General features: G+C 50.8%; 1 protein-coding gene across 6 annotated transcripts in view; it reads right to left on the reverse strand.

The window, feature by feature from the left end:
* The window catches only part of ITGA11 (integrin subunit alpha 11), a 158443-nt gene extending 133435 nt beyond the window's left edge, over positions 1–25008 (reverse strand). For 2 of the 6 annotated variants that reach the window (XR_003852403.1, XM_029575153.1), the window contains exons 1-2: positions 24878–25002; positions 40–151 (exon numbers count right to left, since the gene is read on the reverse strand). Coding sequence is in view for 4 of the 6 variants with exons in the window: in XM_029575153.1 (XP_029431013.1) it covers positions 40–151; positions 24878–24929 (164 nt within the window). In the remaining 2 variants the exon portion in view is untranslated. Of the gene's footprint in view, positions 1–39; positions 153–5173; positions 5466–5500; positions 5542–24877 lie in introns of those variants that run through there. The other 4 variants (XM_029575155.1, XM_029575154.1, XM_029575156.1 and 1 more) reach the window with 4 other exon arrangements.
* Between the last annotated feature and the right edge of the window lie 1466 nt (positions 25009–26474).

Here is a 26474-nt window from a genome sequence, read left to right on the forward strand (position 1 = left end):
GCCACTGTTCCCACTCCTTAATACTCCCTTATCACTTACCACTTCTTGCCGCTGATCTCATGCTGCTGCACCGTGTATCCGAAGTAGGCTTCCTTTGAGCCCTGGATAATCTTTGGCCGTTTCGTGTCAATATTGAAGGTGTCACCGAAGTCTGGTGTAGAAAGGAAATCAAACAGAAGTTCAGAGTGAGAAAGAGAAATACGAGCCCCAGAAGTGTGGCTCATCACATCCACCCTCAGCACAGCTCACTCCTCATCCTCTCGCCATGGATCCACCCAACTCCTGCTGGAAAAGCTTAGCCGGGCTGCTCCTAGTCCTACCAGGAGGGACGGGAAGAGCACTGCAGCTGCTGCCCAGAGCACTACAGGGTGGGATGGGGTCTATCACCCAGGGTGGGGGCTTCTGAAGTACTTTGGGACTCCCTTATTACGAGGGCCTGGGACAGGAGTGGGAAGCAGAACCGAACAACCAAAACGTCACCACACCAGAGCTTCACCCACCGCTCTCCCTTTCTCAGCTGGTGAAGGGGTATCTGGCATTAGCTGTTGTAGTTAAATTTAACATTGCTACCAGGGAAGTGTGTGAACTGAAATTAAATTCATCACCTTGGGAAGAAAGCTTTCAAGAAAAGACAAAGAAACAAAGGGTGAGCCCAAGAAAGAGAGACGCAGGGCGAGACAGAGCCAGAGCAAGAAAGAGAGACGCAGGGCGAGACAGAGCCAGAGCCAGAGCAAGAAAGAGAGACGCAGGGCGAGACAGAGCCAGAGCAAGAGCAAGAAAAAGAGACGCAGGGCGAGACAGAGCCAGAGCAAGAGCAAGAAAGAGAGACGCAGGGCGAGACAGAGCCAGAGCCAGAGCAAGAAAGAGAGACGCAGGGCGAGACAGAGCCAGAGCCAGAGCAAGAAAGAGAGACGCAGGGCGAGACAGAGCCAGAGCAAGAGCAAGAAAGAGAGACGCAGGGCGAGACAGAGCCAGAGCAAGAGCAAGAAAGAGAGACGCAGGGCGAGACAGAGCCAGAGCAAGAGCAAGAAAGAGAGACGCAGGGCGAGACAGAGCCAGAGCAAGAGCAAGAAAGAGAGACGCAGGGCGAGACAGAGCCAGAGCAAGAGCAAGAAAGAGAGACGCAGGGCGAGACAGAGCCAGAGCAAGAGCAAGAAAGAGAGACGTAGGGCGAGACAGAGCCAGAGCAAGAGCAAGAAAGAGAGACGCAGGGCGAGACAGAGCCAGAGCAAGAGCAAGAAAGAGAGACGCAGGGCGAGACAGAGCCAGAGCAAGAGCAAGAAAGAGAGACGCAGGGCGAGACAGAGCCAGAGCAAGAGCAAGAAAGAGAGACGCAGGGCGAGACAGAGCCAGAGCAAGAGCAAGAAAGAGAGACGCAGGGCGAGACAGAGCCAGAGCAAGAAAGAGAGACGCAGGGCGAGACAGAGCCAGAGCAAGAGCAAGAAAGAGAGACGCAGGGCGAGACAGAGCCAGAGCAAGAGCAAGAAAGAGAGACGCAGGGCGAGACAGAGCCAGAGCAAGAGCAAGAAAGAGAGACGCAGGGCGAGACAGAGCCAGAGCAAGAGCAAGAAAGAGAGACGCAGGGCGAGACAGAGCCAGAGCAAGAAAGAGACATAGGGCCAGACAGAGCCAGAGCAAGAAAGAGACACAGGGCCAGACAGAGCCAGAGCAAGAAATAGAGACGCAGGGCGAGACAGGGCCAGAGCAAGAAAGAGACACAGGGCCAGACAGAGCCAGAGCAAGAAATAGAGACGCAGGGCGAGACAGGGCCAGAGTAAGAAAGAGACAGAGGGTGAGGCAGTCAAAGCAAGAAAGAGAGACAGGGAGAGAGAGTCAGAGCAAGAAAGAGACACAACCTGAGGCAGGAGAGAGGCAGGGCGAGGCAGGAGATAGAGCTAGGAGAGAGGCAGGGTGAGAGCTTTCTCCTCCAGCTGGTTTTCATGTTTCTGGTGTCAGACTCGGGACAGATGCTCTTTTGTGCAACCTGAGCACTTCCTTCGGATGTGCAATTCTTCTCTGCTTCCTAGCAAGAGCATCTCTCCTGAGATTTGCTAAATTGCTACCAATCCAGTAGTCTGGCCAGCCCTGACCCTTCAGATTATTAACCCCCTTCCTGCTGCTACCCAGTCCGTCACTGAGAACCGGGTGAGAGCCTCAGGCCAGTGACCGGAAATGCCCCAGGAAGGGATCCACAGGCCGTCCCTGCACCCGAGCTGTCAGCTCTGCCACTTCATACCAATGAGGGCCCGGTTACTGCTGTCTTATGTCAGCGCCGGATGGAGTCTGAAGCCAACCTGGATTAGGAGAGGTTTCTTACTGTTTTGTTTTGCGGCTGCACAGCTGAGGACGACCAAGCTGCCTTTTCCCACCTTCATAAACCAAACAGTCCTCTCTGACATCAGAAGGGCTCAAGGCGAGCCACAGCCCCCAGATATTCTTACAGCTTCTAGAACCTCTCACATTTCTCTGTCTAAAGTGGATTTGCTACCCTAAAATAGCACCAGAAACAGAGACCGTGAGGGGGTGTGGGAGAGGAAAAAGTCTCCAGTCCTGTCCTGAGTGCCCAAAATTACCCGAACAGCCACACCCCAAAGCTCCACATCTAACACTGCAGATTTCAAGAAATCAAAGATACCATGTAAGGAATTACAGGAGAGCAAGGTGGAGGCAGAGATCACACCAACAACCCTGACAGGAAGGAGAGGTAAAGTGTGCGCTAGTGACCCTGACGGGAGAGAGAGGTGGAGAGCATGTAGTGACCCTGACGGGAGAGAGAGGTGGAGAGCATGCTAGTGACCCTGACGGGAGAGAGAGGTGGAGAGCATGCTAGTGACCCTGACGGGAGAGAGAGGTGGAGAGTGTGCTAGTGACCCTGACAGGAGAGAGAGAAAGGTGGAGAGTGTGCTAGTGACCCTGACAGGAGAGAGAAAGGTGGAGAGTGTGCTAGTGACCCTGACAGGAGAGAGAAAGGTGGAGAGTGTGCTAGTGACCCTGACAGGAGAGAGAAAGGTGGAGAGTGTGCTAGTGACCCTGACAGGAGAGAGAAAGGTGGAGAGTGTGCTAGTGATCCTGACAGGAGAGAGAGGGATGGAGAGCGTGCTAGTGACCCTGACAGGAGAGAGAAAGGTGGAGAGCATGCTAGTGACCCTGACAGGAGAGAGAGGGATGGAGAGCGTGCTAGTGACCCTAACAGGAGAGAGAGAGGTGGAGAGCATGCTAGTGACCCTGACAGGAGATAGAGGTGGAGAGTGTGCTAGTGACCCTGACGGGGGAGAAAGGTGGAGAGCGTGCTAGTGACCCTGATGGGAGAGAGAGAGGTGGAGAGCGTGCTAGTGACCCTGACAGGGGAGAAAGGTGGAGAGCGTGCTAGTGACCCTGATGGGAGAGAGAGAGGTGGAGAGCGTGCTAGTGACCCTAACAGGAGAGAGAGAGGTGGAGAGCATGCTAGTGACCCTGACAGGAGATAGAGGTGGAGAGTGTGCTAGTGACCCTGACAGGGGAGAAAGGTGGAGAGCGTGCTAGTGACCCTGATGGGAGAGAGAGAGGTGGAGAGCGTGCTAGTGACCCTGACAGGGGAGAAAGGTGGAGAGCGTGCTAGTGACCCTGATGGGAGAGAGAGAGGTGGAGAGCGTGCTAGTGACCCTAACAGGAGAGAGAGAGGTGGAGAGCATGCTAGTGACCCTGACAGGAGATAGAGGTGGAGAGTGTGCTAGTGACCCTGACAGGGGAGAAAGGTGGAGAGCGTGCTAGTGACCTTGATAGGAGAGTGGAGATGAAGCGCATGCTAGTGACCCTTACATTACTGAGGAGTTGGTGAGTGCACTAGCAACCCTTATATGAGGGAGTGGTGGTGAAGTGCACCCAAGAGAGAGCCAGAGAGCACACCAGTCTCACGGATATGAGGGAAATGATAGGGCAGTCCTGGCTTTCTGGTACTTGCAGCCCTGATCTCAGATGGGAGCAGCAGGAAGTACAATTTCCTACAGAACCAGCACTGGCCAAAATTCTGCCTCCTTGAACCGGATCACTGGGCAGCTCTGTGCAAGTTGCCTAGTGAAACCTCCAGGCCTGTTTCTCAGCAAGCAATGGGGCGAGTACAAGGCAAGGAATACGCTTCCTGGAAGGAGCCACTGGCCAATCCTGCTTGCTGAACTTCCATCCCAGTGCATTCTGGTATTTCTAGTCCCTGCTTCTTACTTTTCATATTGACACTACAAGTCCCAAAATGCAATAGGGGAGGGGGGCTTTAGTCTCTCTGCAGATGCCCTGCTGAAGCCAGAAAATAAAAATAAACTGCGTGCGATTGCTAGCCCAGAGATTGGTCCTAGATCTATTTTCTAATTTATTACAAAATGCCTAACATAGCCAGCGACGCCAACACCAAACTCCAAGGCAAAGATCCGGAGCAAAAAGCATTGGGGAATGTTAGAATCATTAAAGGCCGGCACCACTTCCTGGATCACATTTCTGAGCTCAGAACCTCTGTAAAGCGTTTGCAGCAGGAGCGAGCCCTGAATCCAGTGCGAAACCAGGAGGCCCTGTCTCACCTGTCCACAGAGCCAGGCTCCATCTCAAAGCAAAGGGACGGTCACTACCTGAGCCCCCTTCAGACCCCTCAGGACTTCGCCCTGCATCACAACAACCTGGTAGTTGGTCCTTTCAAAAGATCCCACAGCCTACAAAGACTTCAGTTTAAAATAAAGATTCGTAGCTGCACAAACCACTAAAAAGGTCTTCCTTTCCCATTGTAGAAAGAGCATTTGATGATAAATAAAAACAAATTACTTAATAAATAAATCACTTGTGTTTAAGCTTTCTAAATTCCATATAATTTTATAAAAGGATCTGCCCAGCTTAATACCAATAGCAACCAAGAAAGGAAAGATGTAGCTCCCACGTCCTCAGAGTAACCACTCTTTACTTCACCTTTGCCAATACAGGTGATCCCTGCTCCTCATATTTAGCTCACTTTAAGGGTCAGAGATATTTAGTAGCATCGTGGGTGTTCCTGTTCAGTCCACTTGGATGCAAGAAAACGAAGGTCAACTAACGTCAAACATTTCTGATGAGCTTTGACTTAATGACGGTTTCATAATCTGAGCAGCAAAGGGAAGCTGATCTTCCACAAGCAGTTTTCTTTAAAAAAAACAAGAGGGTCAGCGCCAGCCTTCACCTTCCACTCAGCTGCAACGGAGAAAAAGAAGCAAATTCAAACAGGTTCCAGGTCAGCAGCGGCTTCCATTCTCCTGTCTTTGGCACTTTAAAGGTGATTCCTCCAGGAGTCTGAGCCCCATCACTTCCAGGCCCCCTGCCACTGGGTGACCATCTCAGGCGCTGCCTGAACTCTACCCTAAACAGCTCAGAGTGGAAATCCAGGGCAAACCATAAGCCGACATCAGGTTCAGAGATCTCCCGCCTAATCAGATACTGCTCAGGTAATAAATGAATTGAGTAGAGGGGAGGATGTCCCTCTCAGTCCCACTGGAGAGTAAAATCTTACCCGTGCACCCTGAGGCTTTTTGTCCAGCACAGAAGCCATTAACATTGCTTTACACTTATTCATCATGGTTTTTATTTTTTTTTTTTAACTTTTTATTATTAAAGGAAGACAATTACATAGCAAAATTAAAACTCATTCTATAATGCTGGCAATAAGCAATAAATACGCGGACCCACAGAGTTAATGCCAAGTATTAAGTGCACAGCTGAAAGCAATCTGATCCTCTCTGAGGAGACTGAAAGAGCCAAATGAGCAATACAGGAGCCATTAAATAAAAGGAGAGCAGATAAAACACATTTAGAAAGGACAAGTAGCAGCCCCAAGTCAAAGAATATTGTCCTCAGTTCCCATTTAAGATGTAGGACAGACCCTCAGTATTTGAGCTCTCACCACCGACTCTTCATCAGGACGGATTTCCAGATTGTAGCATTGATGAAAGGAGCCACATGTCCCAGGTGCACAGGAATGGGAGCAACATCAGCCCAAGCAAAGCAAAATGAGGCCAGAGCAGTGCAGGTGCAACAAGATTGATGAAGCCAGAACTGCTGCACCAGAGCATATGGATGTGAGTGCCAGCTCAGCTGCAGCCTCTCCTGCACATTATGGGGACCAGAGACCTAATTCTGCAAAAGAAACATGGACACCGCGGCATTTACAACAAAAATCAACTTCCTGGGCCACCCTGCAGATCCTGAGCCAGGCCATAGAAGTGCGGTTCTGGTGCTACTGAAAGACCCCTGCACTTCCAGGATCTCCTGCTCTGTCTCCACCCTGCAGATCTTGAGCCAGGCCATAGAAGTGCGGTTCTCATGCGACTGAAAGACCCCTGCACTTCCAGGATCTCCTGCTCCGTCTCTCTATCTCCACCCTGCGGATCCTGAGCCAGGCCATAGAAGTGCGGTTCTGGTGCTACTGAAAGACCCCTGCACTTCCAGGATCTCCTGCTCCATCTCTCTATCTCCACCCTGCAGATCCTGAGCCAGGCCATAGAAGTGCGGTTCTCATGCGACTGAAAGACCCCTGCACTTCCAGGATCTACTGCTCCGTCTCTCTATCTCCACCCTGCAGATCCTGAGCCAGGCCATAGAAGTGCGGTTCTGGTGCTACTGAAAGACCCCTGCACTTCCAGGATCTCCTGCTCCATCTCTCTATCTCCACCCTGCAGATCCTGAGCCAGGCCATAGACGTGCGGTTCTGGTGCTACTGAAAGACCCCTGCACTTCCAGGATCTCCTGCTCCGTCTCTCTATCTCCACCCTGCAGATCCTGAGCCAGGCCATAGAAGTGCGGTTCTGGTGCTACTGAAAGACCCCTGCACTTCCAGGATCTCCTGCTCTGTCTCCACCCTGTAGATCCTGTGCCAGGCCATAGAAGTGCGGTTCTCATGCGACTGAAAGACCCCTGCACTTCCAGGATCTCCTGCTCCATCTCTCTATCTCCACCCTGCAGATCCTGAGCCAGGCCATAGACATGCGGTTCTGGTGCTACTGAAAGACCCCTGCACTTCCAGGATCTCCTGCTCCATCTCTCTATCTCCACCCTGCAGATCCTGAGCCAGGCCATAGAAGTGCGGTTCTCATGCGACTGAAAGACCCCTGCACTTCCAGGATCTCCTGCTCCGTCTCTCTATCTCCACCCTGCAGATCCTGAGCCAGGCCATAGAAGTGCGGTTCTGGTGCTACTGAAAGACCCCTGCACTTCCAGGATCTCCTGCTCCATCTCTCTATCTCCACCCTGCAGATCCTGAGCCAGGCCATAGACGTGCGGTTCTGGTGCTACTGAAAGACCCCTGCACTTCCAGGATCTCCTGCTCCGTCTCTCTATCTCCACCCTGCAGATTCTGAGCCAGGCCATAGAAGTGCGGTTCTGGTGCTACTGAAAGACCCCTGCACTTCCAGGATCTCCTGCTCTGTCTCCACCCTGCAGATCCTGAGCCAGGCCATAGAAGTGCGGTTCTCATGCGACTGAAAGACCCCTGCACTTCCAGGATCTCCTGCTCCATCTCTCTATCTCCACCCTGCAGATCCTGAGCCAGGCCATAGAAGTGCAGTTCTCATGCGACTGAAAGACCCCTGCACTTCCAGGATCTCCTGCTCCGTCTCTCTGTCTCCACCCTGCAGATCCTGAGCCAGGCCATAGAAGTGCGGTTCTCTTGCGACTGAAAGACCCCTGCACTTCCAGGATCTCCTGCTCCGTCTCTCTATCTCCACCCTGCAGATCCTGAGCCAGGCCATAGAAGTGCGGTTCTGGTGCTACTGAAAGACCCCTGCACTTCCAGGATCTCCTGCTCCATCTCTCTATCTCCACCCTGCAGATCCTGAGCCAGGCCATAGAAGTGCGGTTCTCATGCGACTGAAAGACCCCTGCACTTCCAGGATCTCCTGCTCTGTCTCCACCCTGCAGATCCTGAGCCAGGCCATAGAAGTGCGGTTCTCTTGCGACTGAAAGACCCCTGCACTTCCAGGATCTCCTGCTCCGTCTCTCTATCTCCACCCTGCAGATCCTGAGCCAGGCCATAGACATGCGGTTCTGGTGCTACTGAAAGACCCTGCACTTCCAGGATCTCCTGCTCCGTATCTCTATCTCCACCCTGCAGATCCTGAGCCAGGACATAGAAGTGCAGTTCTGGTGCTACTGAAAGACCCCTACACTTCCAGGATCTCCTGCTATGTCTCTCTATCTCCACCCTGAGGATCCTGAGCCAGGCCATAGAAGCGAGGTTCTCATGCGACCGAAAGACCCCTGCACTTCCAGGATCTCCTGCTCTGTCTCCACCCTGCAGATCCTGAGCCAAGCCATAGAAGTGCAGTTCTCATGCGACTGAAAGACCCCTGCACTTCCAGGATCTCCTGCTCTGTCTGCACCCTGCAGATCCTGAGCCAGGCCATAGACGTGCGGTTCTGGTGCTACTGAAAGACCCCTGCACTTCCAGGATCTCCTGCTCTGTCTCCACCCTGCAGATCCTGAGCCAGGCCATAGAAGTGCGGTTCTCATGCGACTGAAAGACCCCTGCACTTCCAGGATCTCCTGCTCCGTCTCTCTATCTCCACCCTGCAGATCCTGAGCCAGGCCATAGAAGTGCGGTTCTGGTGCTACTGAAAGACCCCTGCACTTCCAGGATCTCCTGCTCCGTCTCTCTGTCTCCACCCTGCAGATCCTGAGCCAGACCATAGAAGTGCGGTTCTCATGCGACTGAAAGACCCCTGCACTTCCAGGATCTCCTGCTCCGTCTCTCTATCTCCACCCCTGCAGATCCTGAGCCAGGCCACAGAAGTGCGGTTCTGGTGCTACTGAAAGACCCCTGCACTTCCAGGATCTCCTGCTCCGTCTCTCTGTCTCCACCCTGCAGATCCTGAACCAGGCCATAGAAGTGCGGTTCTCATGCGACTGAAAGACCCCTGCACTTCCAGGATCTCCTGCTCCGTCTCTCTATCTCCACCCTGCGGATCCTGAGCCAGGCCATAGAAGTGCGGTTCTGGTGCTACTGAAAGACCCCTGCACTTCCAGGATCTCCTGCTCCATCTCTCTATCTCCACCCTGCAGATCCTGAGCCAGGCCATAGAAGTGCGGTTCTCATGCGACTGAAAGACCCCTGCACTTCCAGGATCTACTGCTCCGTCTCTCTATCTCCACCCTGCAGATCCTGAGCCAGGCCATAGAAGTGCGGTTCTGGTGCTACTGAAAGACCCCTGCACTTCCAGGATCTCCTGCTCCATCTCTCTATCTCCACCCTGCAGATCCTGAGCCAGGCCATAGACGTGCGGTTCTGGTGCTACTGAAAGACCCCTGCACTTCCAGGATCTCCTGCTCCGTCTCTCTATCTCCACCCTGCAGATTCTGAGCCAGGCCATAGAAGTGCGGTTCTGGTGCTACTGAAAGACCCCTGCACTTCCAGGATCTCCTGCTCTGTCTCCACCCTGTAGATCCTGTGCCAGGCCATAGAAGTGCGGTTCTCATGCGACTGAAAGACCCCTGCACTTCCAGGATCTCCTGCTCCATCTCTCTATCTCCACCCTGCAGATCCTGAGCCAGGCCATAGACATGCGGTTCTGGTGCTACTGAAAGACCCCTGCACTTCCAGGATCTCCTGCTCCATCTCTCTATCTCCACCCTGCAGATCCTGAGCCAGGCCATAGAAGTGCGGTTCTCATGCGACTGAAAGACCCCTGCACTTCCAGGATCTCCTGCTCCGTCTCTCTATCTCCACCCTGCAGATCCTGAGCCAGGCCATAGAAGTGCGGTTCTGGTGCTACTGAAAGACCCCTGCACTTCCAGGATCTCCTGCTCCATCTCTCTATCTCCACCCTGCAGATCCTGAGCCAGGCCATAGACGTGCGGTTCTGGTGCTACTGAAAGACCCCTGCACTTCCAGGATCTCCTGCTCCGTCTCTCTATCTCCACCCTGCAGATTCTGAGCCAGGCCATAGAAGTGCGGTTCTGGTGCTACTGAAAGACCCCTGCACTTCCAGGATCTCCTGCTCTGTCTCCACCCTGCAGATCCTGAGCCAGGCCATAGAAGTGCGGTTCTCATGCGACTGAAAGACCCCTGCACTTCCAGGATCTCCTGCTCCATCTCTCTATCTCCACCCTGCAGATCCTGAGCCAGGCCATAGAAGTGCAGTTCTCATGCGACTGAAAGACCCCTGCACTTCCAGGATCTCCTGCTCCGTCTCTCTGTCTCCACCCTGCAGATCCTGAGCCAGGCCATAGAAGTGCGGTTCTCTTGCGACTGAAAGACCCCTGCACTTCCAGGATCTCCTGCTCCGTCTCTCTATCTCCACCCTGCAGATCCTGAGCCAGGCCATAGAAGTGCGGTTCTGGTGCTACTGAAAGACCCCTGCACTTCCAGGATCTCCTGCTCCATCTCTCTATCTCCACCCTGCAGATCCTGAGCCAGGCCATAGAAGTGCGGTTCTCATGCGACTGAAAGACCCCTGCACTTCCAGGATCTCCTGCTCTGTCTCCACCCTGCAGATCCTGAGCCAGGCCATAGAAGTGCGGTTCTCTTGCGACTGAAAGACCCCTGCACTTCCAGGATCTCCTGCTCCGTCTCTCTATCTCCACCCTGCAGATCCTGAGCCAGGCCATAGACATGCGGTTCTGGTGCTACTGAAAGACCCCTGCACTTCCAGGATCTCCTGCTCCGTATCTCTATCTCCACCCTGCAGATCCTGAGCCAGGACATAGAAGTGCAGTTCTGGTGCTACTGAAAGACCCCTACACTTCCAGGATCTCCTGCTATGTCTCTCTATCTCCACCCTGAGGATCCTGAGCCAGGCCATAGAAGCGAGGTTCTCATGCGACCGAAAGACCCCTGCACTTCCAGGATCTCCTGCTCTGTCTCCACCCTGCAGATCCTGAGCCAAGCCATAGAAGTGCAGTTCTCATGCGACTGAAAGACCCCTGCACTTCCAGGATCTCCTGCTCTGTCTGCACCCTGCAGATCCTGAGCCAGGCCATAGACGTGCGGTTTCTGGTGCTACTGAAAGACCCCTGCACTTCCAGGATCTCCTGCTCTGTCTCCACCCTGCAGATCCTGAGCCAGGCCATAGAAGTGCGGTTCTCATGCGACTGAAAGACCCCTGCACTTCCAGGATCTCCTGCTCCGTCTCTCTATCTCCACCCTGCAGATCCTGAGCCAGGCCATAGAAGTGCGGTTCTGGTGCTACTGAAAGACCCCTGCACTTCCAGGATCTCCTGCTCCGTCTCTCTGTCTCCACCCTGCAGATCCTGAGCCAGACCATAGAAGTGCGGTTCTCATGCGACTGAAAGACCCCTGCACTTCCAGGATCTCCTGCTCCGTCTCTCTATCTCCACCCTGCAGATCCTGAGCCAGGCCACAGAAGTGCGGTTCTGGTGCTACTGAAAGACCCCTGCACTTCCAGGATCTCCTGCTCCGTCTCTCTGTCTCCACCCTGCAGATCCTGAACCAGGCCATAGAAGTGCGGTTCTCATGCGACTGAAAGACCCCTGCACTTCCAGGATCTCCTGCTCCGTCTCTCTATCTCCACCCTGCAAATCCTGAGCCAGGCCATAGAAGTGCGGTTCTGGTGCTACTGAAAGACCCCTGCACTTCCAGGATCTCCTGCTCCATCTCTCTATCTCCACCCTGCAGATCCTGAGCCAGGCCATAGAAGTGCGGTTCTGGTGCTACTGAAAGACCCCTGCACTTCCAGGATCTCCTGCTCTATCTCCACCCTGAGGATCCTGAGCCAGGCCATAGAAGCGAGGTTCTCGTGCTACTGAAAGACCCCTGCACTTCCAGGATCTCCTGCTCCATCTCTCTATCTCCACCCTGCAGATCCTGAGCCAGGCCATAGAAGTGCGGTTCTGGTGCTACTGAAAGACCCCTGCACTTCCAGGATCTCCTGCTCTATCTCCACCCTGAGGATCCTGAGCCAGGCCATAGAAGCGAGGTTCTCGTGCTACTGAAAGACCCCTGCACTTCCAGGATCTCCTGCTCTGTCTCTCTTAGACGTTGGGAGGCTGCAGAGAAACCACGGAGCTGAATCTCTCCACTGTCCCACCAATGCATTAGTGATTCACAGTCCAGGTTTTCCTCTGTCTCTTGCAACCACAAGAAGTAAACACAACATAAAATGTGGGGCAGTTACAGTACCGGGAGGTAACATGAAATCAAGTCTCTGCATGTTCTGATCAGAAAGCTCGTCAGGGGGGGAGGCATCAGGCATTTCATCCTCTTGGAATTAAAAGATGGGTACCTGCACCAAGCCAGCTACGTTTCACTTTGGAACAAAAGAGGGAACGGACCTCTCTCTCAGGCCTGGACTGGCCCCCTGGGGAGACAGGATGCTGGGGGGCTCGATGGGCTGAGCTAGCATGGCTAGGGGACAGTGACTCTTTGGCAGGTTTTGGGTGAGGGTCAATTACACAATTAAAATCACCTCCTTTTAATGTTTTCTAAATCATCATCAGAACTCAAGTAGGAAGTAGTTTTCTGGGCATAGGACATAAACATTCAGAAGATGAATAGATCTTTTCTAATCCAGTCGGCCCCAGGTTTCTCAGCTTACTAATGAGCCTCCTTCCTATGAGGGACAGTACCAAAAACTTTGCTGAAACTCAAGTAAATCACATCCAGAACACATCCTTGATTTAATTCTCTAGTTACCCAATGGAAGAAACCAATCAGTTCCGTTTGATGCAATCTGCCTTTGGTGCTGTCTCAGATCCTGCCAGATTGTAGAGTCACTAGTTTTTCCTTTTCTAAAGCTAGGGTTAGTGTCTGGTGCTGGTGGGTCAGCAGTATCGTGGTTAGTGTGTGGTGCTGGTGGGTCAGTGATGGGGTGGATGGTGTGGTGCTGGTGGGTCAGCAGTATCATGGTTAGTGTGTGGTGCTGGCGGGTCAGTGATGGGGTGGATAGTGTCTGGTGCTGGTGGGTCAGCAGTATCGTGGTTAGTGTCTGGTGCTGGTGGGTCAGCAGTATCATGGTTAGTGTGTGGTGCTGGCGGGTCAGTGATGGGGTGGATAGTGTCTGGTGCTGGTGGGTCAGCAGTATCGTGGTTAGTGTGTGGTGCTGGCGGGTCAGAGATGGGGTGGATAGTGTCTGGTGCTGGTGGGTCAGCAGTATCGTGGTTAGTGTGTGGTGCTGGCGGGTCAGTGATGGGGTGGATAGTGTCTGGTGCTGGTGGGTCAGCAGTATCGTGGTTAGTGTCTGGTGCTGGTGGGTCAGCAGTATCGTGGTGGTTAGTGTGTGGTGCTGGTGGGTCAGCAGTATCATGGTTAGTGTGTGGTTCTGGTGGGTCAGTGATGGGGTGGATAGTGTCTGGTGCTGGTGGGTCAGCAGTATCGTGGTTAGTGTGTGGTGCTGGCAGCTCACTAATGGGGTAGATAGTGTCTGGTGATGGTGGGTCAGCAGTATCGTGGTTAGTGTCTGGTGCTGGCAGGTCAGTGATGGGGTAGATAGTGTGCGGTGCTGGTGGATCAGCAGTATCGTGGTTAGTGTGTGGTGCTGGCAGGTCAGTGATGGGGTGGATAGTGTCTGGTGCTGGTGGGTCAGCAGTATCGTGGTTAGTGTGTGGTGCTGGCGGGTCACTGATGGGGTGGATAGTGTCTGGTGCTGGTGGGTCAGCAGTATCGTGGTTAGTGTGTGGTGCTGGTGGGTCAGTGATGGGGTGGATAGTGTGTGGTGCTGGTGGGTCAGCAGTATCGTGGTTAGTGTCTGGTGCTGGTGGGTCAGTGATGGGGTGGAGAGTGTCTGGTGCTGGTGGGTTAGCAGTATCGTGGTTAGTGTGTGGTGCTGGCGGGTCAGTGATGGGGTGGATAGTGTCTGGTGCTGGTGGGTCAGCAGTATCGTGGTTAGTGTGTGGTGCTGGCAGGTCACTGATGGGGTGGATAGTGTCTGGTGCTGGTGGGTCAGCAGTATCGTGGTTAGTGTGTGGTGCTGGTGGGTCAGTGATGGGGTGGATAGTGTGTGGTGCTGGTGGGTCAGCAGTATCGTGGTTAGTGTCTGGTGCTGGTGGGTCAGTGATGGGGTGGAGAGTGTCTGGTGCTGGTGGGTTAGCAGTATCGTGGTTAGTGTGTGGTGCTGGCGGGTCAGTGATGGGGTGGATAGTGTCTGGTGCTGGTGGGTCAGTGATGGGGTGGAGAGTGTCTGGTGCTGGTGGGTCAGCAGTATCATGGTTAGTGTCTGGTGCTGGCGGGTCAGTGATGGGGTGGATAGTGTGTGGTGCTGGTGGGTCAGCAGTATCGTGGTTAGTGTGTGGTGCCGGCGGGTCAGTGATGGGGTGGATAGTGTCTGGTGCTGGTGGGTCAGTGATGGGGTGGAGAGTGTCTGGTGCTGGTGGGTCAGCAGTATCATGGTTAGTGTCTGGTGCTGGCGGGTCAGTGATGGGGTGGATAGTGTGTGGTGCTGGTGGGTCAGCAGTATCGTGGTTAGTGTGTGGTGCTGGCGGGTCAGTGATGGGGTGGATAGTGTCTGGTGCTGGTGGGTCAGCAGTATCGTGGTTAGTGTGTGGTGCCGGCGGGTCAGTGATGGGGTGGATAGTGTCTGGTGCTGGTGGGTCAGTGATGGGGTGGAGAGTGTCTGGTGCTGGTGGGTCAGCAGTATCATGGTTAGTGTCTGGTGCTGGCGGGTCAGTGATGGGGTGGATAGTGTGTGGTGCTGGTGGGTCAGCAGTATCGTGGTTAGTGTGTGGTGCTGGCGGGTCAGTGATGGGGTGGATAGTGTCTGGTGCTGGTGGGTCAGTGATGGGGTGGAGAGTGTCTGGTGCTGGTGGGTCAGCAGTATCATGGTTAGTGTCTGGTGCTGGCGGGTCAGTGATGGGGTGGATAGTGTGTGGTGCTGGTGGGTCAGCAGTATCGTGGTTAGTGTGTGGTGCTGGCAGGTCAGTGATGGGGTGGATAGTGTCTGCCGCTCCATGCACTTATCCCCAAGCCTTATGAGAACCTATAACAAATTTACTGCGAGCAACATTTTTACTGGGTGATGATCCTTCTTGAAAATTCAAACACTGCTCCTTGCCATGCTTTGCTTCTGGACTTGGCTGTAGAAGCAGTCCTGTGTGTTTACAGCTTGGGGTACTGTGCATCAATATCCCAAACTAAAAGGTCAGGGTTGATATTGGTTGTCATCTAAATCCAATTCCTTTCCCGCCTCCCATCCCCTCACCCAACCAGTTGTCTTCCCCTATCCCTTCACAGCCTTCCATCCAAGACCCATCTGGCTCTCTTCCCTCCCTCCCTCCCTTGTGCCCATCCCCACTCCCATGCTCCTTAAATCATTCTGTCACTCTCAGGCCGACGCTTGCATTGAGCGCCCGTTTTCCTAACACGCGCCCGATGCAATATGTAAATGAGGGACTGCATTAAAAAGGACGCTATTGTACGTCCCTAGCACTCGAATGCATCGGGCGCACCCCCGTCTGATCCCGCTTCAGGCCGATTTCATCCCTTGCTATTGTACGCGCATATCGTGCATGTAAAGTCTGCATCCGGAATTTCTTTTTCACATCCAGCCATTACATTATACCTCTATTTTCCAACACCACAAGCACTGGATTTAAGTGTTGCAATTATACTAAGTAGGAGGAACCATACAGGACTGTATTTTTTCATTTCTCCTAGCAGATTGACTTTATGCCACCTCTGTGGCTGGAGTTAAATTTGGCGCATTGAAAAGTGTGCATTGGGCGCCCGGCGAGTTTTTGCATGGGGGGAGGGTAATAGTTAACAGCCTCATCTACATGGAATTTACAGGTGATGGGCGCTATTGGCCACGCATTTGCTAATCTCCTTATTGCATCGGGTGCTAGTCTAGCGCAACCAAAACGTGCAACCAAGCACGTGTAAACCTGTGTGCTATGCTGGGTGCCCTTTATTGCATTGGACCCTGTGTCTTTTCTCTTCTTCCCTTTTAGTCAACCTTTGACCCGCTCCCCGCCCTTCTCCCTATCTTTTCCCCTCCCCTCTCTCTCCCCTGTTCTCCCTCTGCACCTCTCCCATCCCTCCTTCCTCTCTGTCCCCCACTGTCTCTCAGCAGCAACTAGCAAGGTAGTTTTTTTATAATGAAAAGCAGGGGGTGGGGAGGTGGCAGACTCAAATGTACCTCCTTACAGTTAAGGAATGCTGTAAAAGAAAGTTTATTTGGGCATTAAAGCAGAAAGGAGAGACTTGATAAGAGAAGCAAAGATAAATCCATGCATTAGCACAACAGCAGGGGGAATGAAGAAAGGTGGATCTATATTCAGGCAACAACCAACAAGGACTGAATTACATAGTCTGGATAAACAGATAACCATGGGTGCAGTTTGCTTATTGCGGTGGTTAATACCCCTAACTAATTAAGCTATTTCACTTAGATGCAGTTCCAACACTGCTCTCTACATTAATGGCGGGGGGTGGAAGGGAAATAGAATAAAAAAGGTTACTAAGAGCCAAGAGAAACTGATAAGTATGTGAGAGAAAAAAAAAGTGCAAAAGCTTGCTGGGCAGACTGGATGGGCCGTTTGGTCTTCTTTTGCCGTCATTTCTATGTTTCTATATAACTCTTCACCCTCCCTTTCCGAGAGAAACTCCACATCGCTCCCTGATAACAGCACAGAACCAAAAGTGACTAACTCAGGGAACTGTCAGAAGCAAGTCAAACCCCTTAAAGAGATTAAAAAGCCTAAAATACAGAAATAAATAAGGTCCTGGAATAATTGTGCACAGATGGATTTGAAGACAAAGTGATTTACAGCATGAACGGTTCTGTGAGCTCATGTGGCTGTCAGGACCAATTCCTTGCCGTGAGCTGCAGCTCTTTACTGCCTCCTGGATGCTGCCCCTCAGTGCAAATACATGGTTTGCACAATACCTAATCCTGGCCCTGCACATATACTTGTCGACTACATGCACCCCCCCAAAAATTACTACATCTGGGAGATCCTTCATATCCCCCTGACATGTCCTGAAAACTTTGCACAGATTAGATGGAAAACAAAAAGGTTATTAGGTGGCGTAATTGCATGTACATATTTGTGGAATATATGGATCTCCTAAAATACCCCTGACTTGTCATACAAACTTGGGGTGTGGCTCAGATGTAAAGCAAAGAAGGCTATTAAGAGCTGGCGATGCTACGCATGCATTCATGGAACATGCAGACTGAATCCTGAGCCTCATGGACTCCTTGATGTCTCCTGAAAATTTGCTGTGGACAGACACTGAATGGGAAAGTTATTAGAGGGGGACAGGCACACACTCACCGTGATCACAAAAGTCTCCTTCTCTTTGGAAAGTAGACTAAAAATATTCTTATTATTGCCATTTCCAGATGCACAGGGTGCTTTAGCGATACACACAAAAGGCAGTTCCTGGTCCTTGAAGCTTACAATCAAGTCAAGACTGACAGACACAAGGAGGCCCTGACTCGGAAGAATTAAACCAGGTGGGTTATAGGTGGGATTAGTGGAGGAAGTTGCAATTTCACGGACTGAGGCCTCTTGTGGTGAGGGTCTTAAATACTTGCCCCAAAGATTTATATTATCGGTTAAAGCATCAGGAATCAGGTGTATGTGGCACTAACATGCAATGTAAGAACAGTAACACTAACATGCAATGTAACACTAACATGCTATGTAACACTAACATGCTATGTAAGAACAGTAACACTAACATGCAATGTAACACTAACATGCTATGTAAGAACAGTAACACTAACATTCTATGTAACACTAACATGCTATGTTAGAACAGTAACACTAACATGCAATGTAACACTAACATTCTATGTATCACTAACATGCTATGTAAGAACAGTAACACTAACATGCTATGTAACACTAACATGCAATGTAAGAACTGTAACACTAACATGCTTTGTAACACTAACATGCTATGTAAGAACTGTAACACTAACATGCTATATAACACTAACATGCTATGTAAGAACAGTAACACTAACATGCAATGTAACACTAACATTCTATGTAACACTAACATGCTATGTAAGAACAGTAACACTAACATGCTATATAACACTAACATGCTATGTAAGAACAGTAACACTAACATGCAATGTAACACTAACATTCTATGTAACACTAACATGCTATGTAAGAACAGTAACACTAACATGCTATGTAACACTAACATGCAATGTAAGAACTGTAACACTAACATGCTTTGTAACACTAACATGCTATGTAAGAACTGTAACACTAACATGCTATGTAACACTAACATGCTATGTAAGAACAGTAACACTAACATGCAATGTAACACTAACATGCTATGTAACACTAACATGCTATGTAAGAACAGTAACACTAACATGCTATGTAACACTAACATGCTATGTAAGAACAGTAACACTAACATGCTTTGTAACACTAACATGCAATGTAACACTAACATGCAATGTAACACATGCTATGTAAGAACAGTAACACTAACATGCAATGTAACACTAACATGCTATGTAACACTAACATGCTATGTAAGAACAGTAACACTAACATGCAATGTAACACTAACATGCTATGTAACACTAACATGCTATGTAAGAACAGTAACACTAACATGCAATGTAACACTAACATGCAATGTAACACTAACATGCTATGTAAGAACAGTAGCACTGAGGTGGGTGGGTGAGGGGTAACACACAAATAACTGACCCCCAGTTCTTCTCTTTTATATACATTTATAACCCAGGAGAAAGTGCTAGAGAGAAAGGAACCTTCTGTTGAAGTTATGGAGAAAAGAAGAAGGTTCACAGTGCTGTAGTTCAACAACCCAACTGAGCTTAGGTTTTGTGAACAAACTGGACAAAAGTCCCAAAGTGAGACTGCTCAGGAAATGAGAGTCACAGGATATGAGGCAGGGTCCTGCTGGGGATTAGTAACTGTTTAGAAGATTGGAAACAGAGGAAAGGACTACATGGTCAGATTTCCCACATGGGAAATGATCTGGAAAAGGGAACGACCGGGGAGATGATCAAATCTGCAGATGACAAAATTATTCAAAGCTGTTAAAACAGCATCGGACTGCAAGGACCTGCAGATGGACCTTACTAGAGTAGGAGACTGGGCAACTGAATGACAGATGAGATTTCATGTGGAAAAGTGCAAAGTGATGCACGTGGGGGAAAGTAACTACAGGTACACGAGGCTGGGTCCCGTGTTGGGAGTCACCACCCAGGAAAGTACCATGCGGTCTTTGTAGATTAATACATTTAAATGTTCGGCTCAGTCCAGAGCGGTGATCAAAAAGCAAATAGAATGGTAGGAGGAGAATAAAATGGAAAATACCATCCTGCCAGTGCTTCGAGCCCTGTGTGCAGCTCTGGTCGCTCTCTCAATAAAGACAGAGCAGAGCTAGAGAAGGTGCAGAGGAGGGCGACGCAGATGATAAAGGGGAGGGAAGATCGAGGCTGCGCAGGCCAGGGCTCTTCAGCTGGGAAGAGAGAGAGGAAAGGGTAGAAGTTTATAAAATCATGGGTGGGGTGGGGATGGATATTTAGCCCTGAAAATCATAGTAAGATGAGGCGGCAGTGCATGAACCTAACAGCAGGACACAGCCTGTCCATCAGATGTGCCCTCAGTGTCACACAGAGCAGGACACAGCCTGTCCATCAGATGTACCCTCTCAATCACACAGAGCAGGACACAGCCCGTCCATCAGATGTGCCCTCAGTGTCACACAGAGCAGGACACAGCCTGTCCATCAGATGTACCCTCAGGGTCACACAGAGTAGGACACAGCCTTTCCATCAGATGTACCCTCAGGGTGACCCAGAGTAGGACACAGCCTGTCCATCAGATGTGCCCTCAGTGTCACACAGAGCAGGACACAGCCTGTCCATCAGATGTGCCCTCAGTGTCACACAGAGCAGGACACAGCCTGTCCATCAGATGTACCCTCAGGGTCACACAGAGTAGGACACATCCTTTCCATCAGATGTACCCTCAGTGTCACACAGAGCAGGACACAGCCTGTCCATCAGATGTGCCCTCAGTGTCACACAGAGCAGGACACAGCCTGTCCATCAGATGTACCCTCAGTGTCACCCAGAGTAGGACACAGCCTGTCCATCAGATGTACCCTCAGGGTCACACAGAGCAGGACACAGCCTGTCCATCAGATGTACCCTCAGTGTCACCCAGAGTAGGACACAGCCTGTCCATCAGATGTACCCTCAGTGTCACCCAGAGTATTTATTTATTTATTTATTTATTTATTTTGTATACCGACATTCGATCGAGATATCACATCGGTTTCCAGAAAACAGGTTGGATAGAGCCGGAACTGCCCTATTTTACATTGTAACAAGAGAACAGTTGATTAAACAATAAATATAAGGAACATTGTAACATATGAATAAAATTAAAATTAAATATTAGATGTGGGTATATAGAAATGGCATATAGCCTATATACAATATGTACAATATGACTTGGTTATGAGTAGGGTGGGGGACAGGGAAAAGGGAGGATAGAGAAGGGGAGGAGGGGAGGAGGGGTTATGCGTTCATGCAGAGTAGAAGTTATGCGGTAAGGCTTTCAAGAGCGTTTATTATAGGATGTTGGGGTTCAGGAGGGAATGCTTTCAAGAACAGCCATGTTTTGAGCTGTTTTTTAAAGACTTGCGGTGAGGGTTCGTTTCTGAGCTGTGGGGGGAGGGAGTTCCAGAGGGTAGGGCCAGCTATTGTAATGGCTCGTTTGCGTGTTGTATTGAGGTGAGCATTTTTAAGAGTTGGGATGGAGAGGAGACCTGAGTTGGTGGATCAGATGTACCTGAGTTGGTGGATCTGATGTACCCTCAGCCCATTCATCATCTGTATCCTCAAGTCATAAAATAGGACACAGCCCCATATATCAGATATGCCCTCAGAGTCACATGGAGCAGGATGCAGCCCTATTAAATGTACTCTCAGGTCATAGAGCAAGACACAGCCTGTCCCTCAGGGTCACACAGAGCAGGTACAGAGCCTGACCATCATATGTGCCCTCAGGGTCTGAGAGCAGGATAAAGCCCATCCATCAGATGTACCCTCACGGTTACACAGACAAAGACACAGCCTATTCATCAAAAGTACCTTTAGGATCACAGAGCAGGACAGTCTGCCATCAGAGGTACCATCAAGATCACACACAGCAGGACATAGCCCATCCATCTCATGCACCCTCAAGGTCAAGAAGCAGGACACAGCATGTCCATCGGATCTATCCTCAGGTTCACTTAAAGCAGGACACAGGTAATCCAACAGATGCACCCTCAAGATCAAAGAGGAGGACACAGCCTTTCCGTCGCATGTACCCTTGGGGTGACAGAGCACAGCATGTCTATCAGATGTACCTTGAGGATCAAATAGAGCAGAACAAATCCTATGTATCAGATATACTGTCAGGTCACAGAACAGACACAGCCCATCCATTAGATGCACCCTCAGAGTTACATGGAGCAGGACACAGCAGGTCCATCAGATGTACCATCAGGGTCACACAGAGCAGGACACACCCTGTCCATCAGATGTACCCTCAGGGTCTTACAGAGCAGGACACAGCCAATCCATCAGATGCATGCTCTTGGTCTAGCCGAACAGGACAAAGCCTGTCTGTCAGATGTACCCTCAGGGTCACATTGAGCAGGACACACCCTGTCCATCAGATGTACCCTCTCAGTCACACAGAGCAGGACACAGCCTGTTCATCAGATGCATGCTCAGGGTCACACAGAGCAGGACACAGCCTGTACATCAGATGCATGCTCACGGTCATACAGAGCAAGACACAGTCAGCCCATTAGATGTACCCTCACAATCACACAGAGAAGGACACAGCCTGTCCATCAGATGTACCCTCAGGGTCACACAGAACAGCACACAGCATGTCCATCAGATATATCCTCAGGATCACACAGAGCAGGGCATAGCCTGTCCATCTCATGTACTCTCAGGATCACACAGAGCAGGACACAGCATATCCATCAGATGTATCCTCATGATCACACAGAGCAGGACACAGCATATCCATCAGATGTACCATGAGGTTCACACAGAACAGGACACAGTCTGTCCCTCAGTTGTACCCTCAGGGTCACACAGAGCAGGACACATCATATCCATCAGCTATACCCTCATCCCATTCATCATCTGTATCCTCAGGTCATAGAATAGGACACAGCCCCATATATCAGATATGCCCTCAGAGTCACATGGAGCAGGATGCAGCCCTATTAAATGTACTCTCAGGTCATAGAGCAAGACACAGCCTGTCCCTCAGGGTCACACAGAGAAGGACACAGCCTGTCCATCAGATGTATCCTCAGGGTCACACAGAGCAGGACACAGCCTGTCCATCAGATGTACCCTCAGTGTCACCCAGAGTAGGACACAGTCTGTCCCTCAGTTGTACCCTCAGGGTCACACAGAGCAGGACACATCATATCCATCAGCTATACCCTCATCCCATTCATCATCTGTATCCTCAGGTCATAGAATAGGACACAGCCCCATATATCAGATATGCCCTCAGAGTCACATGGAGTCGTTTGCAGCCCATCTATTAAATGTACTCTCAGGTCATAGAGTAAGACACAGCCTGTCCCTCAGGGTCACACAGAGTAGGACACATCATATCCATCAGATATACCCTCATCCCATTCATCATCTGTATCCTCAGGTCATAGAATAGGACACAGCCCCATATATCAGATATGCCCTCAGAGTCACATGGAGTCGTTTGCAGCCCATCTATTAAATGTACTCTCAGGTCATAGAGCAAGACACAGCCTGTCCCTCAGGGTCACACAGAGCAGGACACATCATATCCATCAGATATACCCTCATCCCATTCATCATCTGTATCCTCAGGTCATAGAATAGGACACAGCCCCATATATCAGATATGCCCTCAGAGTCACATGGAGTCGTTTGCAGCCCATCTATTAAATGTACTCTCAGGTCATAGAGTAAGACACAGCCTGTCCCTCAGGGTCACACAGAGCAGGACACATCATATCCATCAGATGTACCCTCATCCCATTCATCAGCTGTATCCTCAGGTCATAAAATAGGGCACAGCCCCATATATCAGATATGCCCTCAGAGTCACATGGAGCAGGATGCAGCCCTATTAAATGTACTCTCAGGTCATAGAGCAAGACACAGCCTGTCCCTCAGGGTCACACAGAGCAGGACAGAGCCTGACCATCATATGTGCCCTCAGGGTCTGAGAGCAGGATAAAGCCCATCCATCAGATGTACCCTCACGGTTACTCAGACAAAGACACAGCCTATTCATCAAAAGTACCTTTAGGATCACAGAGCAGGACAGTCTGCCATCAGAGGTACCATCAAGATCACACACAGCAGGACATAGCCCATCCATCTCATGCACCCTCAAGGTCAAGAAGCAGGACGCAGCATGTCCATCGGATCTATCCTCAGGTTCACTTAAAGCAGGACACAGGTAATCCAACAGATGCACCCTCAGGATCAAAGAGGAGGACACAGCCTTTCCGTCGCATGTACCCTTGGGGTGACAGAGCACAGCATGTCTATCAGATGTACCTTGAGGGTCAAATAGAGCAGAACAATCCTATGTATCAGATATACTGTCAGGTCACAGAACAGACACAGCCCATCCATTAGATGCACCCTCAGAGTTACATGGAGCAGGACACAGCAGGTCCATCAGATGTACCATCAGGGTCACACAGAGCAGGACACACCCTGTCCATCAGATGTACCCTCAGGGTCTTACAGAGCAGGACACAGCCCATCCATTAGATGCACCCTCAGAGTTACATGGAGCAGGACACAGCAGGTCCATCAGATGTACCCTCAGGGTCACACAGAACAGGTTACAGCAGGTCCATCAGATGTAGCCTCAGGGTCAGAGAGCAGGACCCAACACGTCCATCAGATGTACCCTCAGGGTCAGAGAGCAGGACACAGCACTTCCATCAGATGTACCCTCAGGATCACACAGTTAAAACATAACTGTTCATCAGATGTACCCTCAGGGTCATAGGGAACAGGACACACCCTGTCCAGCAGCTGTACCTTCAGGTCAGGGAGCAGGATACCGCTCATCCACCACGTGTACCTTAGGGTCATAGGGCAGGACAGACTGTCCATCATGTCACATATATCTGATGTCTGTGCTTTTCTGATCAAAGCACAGATTTCCCAGATTTTATTATTTTCTCTTCACACTCAATCACAGTTTATTTCAATCCTATGCACTAATCTGAAACTGCCCGTTTCTAGCACTTGAGAACTATTATGAAGCAAAATCTACTGTTTTCCTCTGAAATACATTCATTCCGAGACCCGTTTCCTTATATTTACTGCCCACATCACAAACCAAACTTCCCGTTCAGGTCCAGCTCATGAAACAGTGGAAGAAATCACTGCAAATTCAAGCATAGGTGAATGAAACACACAGGGTTGCCAAATGACCCTGCTTCTGGCTTTCTGCTCCTTTTCAAACAGAAGGCACAAGACTACAGATCCCACAATGCACTTGGGTCCTGCAGGTGACAGGGCTGCTCTACGTCTGGATGTGTGCACAGGTTTTCCCAGGCACTAGATGGCATCAGCATGGGAAACAAGCCCAGCCTGGCTGCGGTCTCTACCAGGGCTTCCACGTGTGCACCCCGCAGATGTCCCCGCACTGTGACAACGTGGAAGCCGGGAGGGCGAGCCCGGCTCCGAGCTCAGCCGGTGAGGGGCGAATCCTTTCCTCACCTGCAGCGGATTCCCAGCTCTCTCCAGCACGCCCTGCAGCTCCTCACAGGCTCCTTTCTGCTTCCCCACTTTTACAATCTTTGCTTTTATTAAGCAACCGCGAAGCTGGAGGCAGTTTCCCCCCCCCCGAGTCTTTCTACTTAGGAGAGAGTAAATGCAAGCAGAAACTGCAGCCTTACCTGGGAAGAGGCTGCAAGCCCAGGCTATCAGGAGCCCTCGGTAGAGTGGCATAGCAGTGCTGGAGGCTGGGAGGCAGCTGCCAGGCTGTGCACAGAGCTGGGGCTTCTCCGGCTCTCTGACACCAGAGCTTTCATTGTAGGCAGAGGAAGTGGGAGGAGGGAGGAGCCGGGGTGGAGCAGGACACTGCTTCAATGGAGACCACCAGAGCCCTCAGAGTCTGCAGCCAGCTCTCTTCCTTCCACTCACCCCTCTTTTTCCTCTGCACTTTCTTCCTGGCAGCATGCAAGGAGTTTGGTGCGAGGCTAAGGACCTGCACTTCAGTCTTGCCTGTAGGAAACAAAACGATCTGTGGCTAGAGAGTCCTGGAAGCCTGGATGCCCTTTATTAACAGCAAGGCTAGTGACAAAAATACCAGGCTGGGAAGCCAGAACTTACAGGGCTGAATTTCCAATTTTACCAGTATGTGACTGTGCCTCAGTTCTAATCCCTGGTTAGGACACATTAACTCTGTGTATGACTCTGGGCAGGTCGCTATCTCCCTGTGCCTAAGTTCTAATCCCAGCCCTGCCACTGATTATTTGTGTAACCCCGAGTGAGTCACTGTATCCCTCTGTACCTCAGTTCCAATGCTGCACTGTCACTGACTCTCTGTGTGACCCTGAGCAAATCACTGTATCTCTCTGAAGCTCAGTTCTAATCCCAGCCCTGCCACTAGCCCTCTGTGTGACCCTGAGCAAGACACTGCGTCCCTCTGTAACTCAGTTCTAATCCCAGCCTTGCCATTGACTCTCTTTGTAATGCTGAGCAAGTCACTGTATCCCTCTGTACCTTGTTTAATCCCAGCCCTGCCACTGTCTCTGTGTGATGCTGAGCTGGTCCTTGTATCCCTCTGTGCCTCAGTTCTAATCCCAGCCCTGCCTCTTACACTCTGTGTGACTCTGAGTGAATCACTGTATCCCTCTGTGCCTCAGTTCTAATCCCAGCCCTGCCTCTTACACTCTGTGTGACTCTGAGTGAATCACTGTATCCCTGTGTGCCTCAGTTCTAATCCCAGCCCTGCCTCTTACACTCTGTGTGACTCTGAGTAAATCACTGTATCCATCTGTGCCTCATTTCTAATCCCAGCTCTGCCTCTTACACTCTGTCTGTCTCTGAGTGAATCACTGTATCCCTCTGTGCCTCAGTTCTAATCCCAGCTCTGCCTCTTACACTCTGTGTGACTCTGAGTGAATCACTGTATCCCTCTGTGCCTCAGTTCTAATCCCAGCCCTGCCTCTTACACTCTGTGTGACTCTGAGTGAATCACTGTATCCCTCTGTGCCTCAGTTCTAATCCCAGCCCTGCCTCTTACACTCTGTGTGACTCTGAGTGAATCACTGTATCCCTCTGTGCCTCAGTTCTAATCCCAGCCCTGCCTCTTACACTCTGTGTGACTCTGAGTGAATCACTGTATCCCTCTGTGCCTCAGTTCTAATCCCAGCCCTGCCTCTTACACTCTGTGTGACTCTGAGTGAATCACTGTATCCATCTGTGCCTCATTTCTAATCCCAGCTCTGCCTCTTACACTCTGTGTGACTCTGAGTGAATCACTGTATC

Source organism: Rhinatrema bivittatum, chromosome 13 (genome assembly GCF_901001135.1).
Source record: "Rhinatrema bivittatum chromosome 13, aRhiBiv1.1, whole genome shotgun sequence".
Classification (NCBI taxonomy): domain Eukaryota; kingdom Metazoa; phylum Chordata; class Amphibia; order Gymnophiona; family Rhinatrematidae; genus Rhinatrema; species Rhinatrema bivittatum.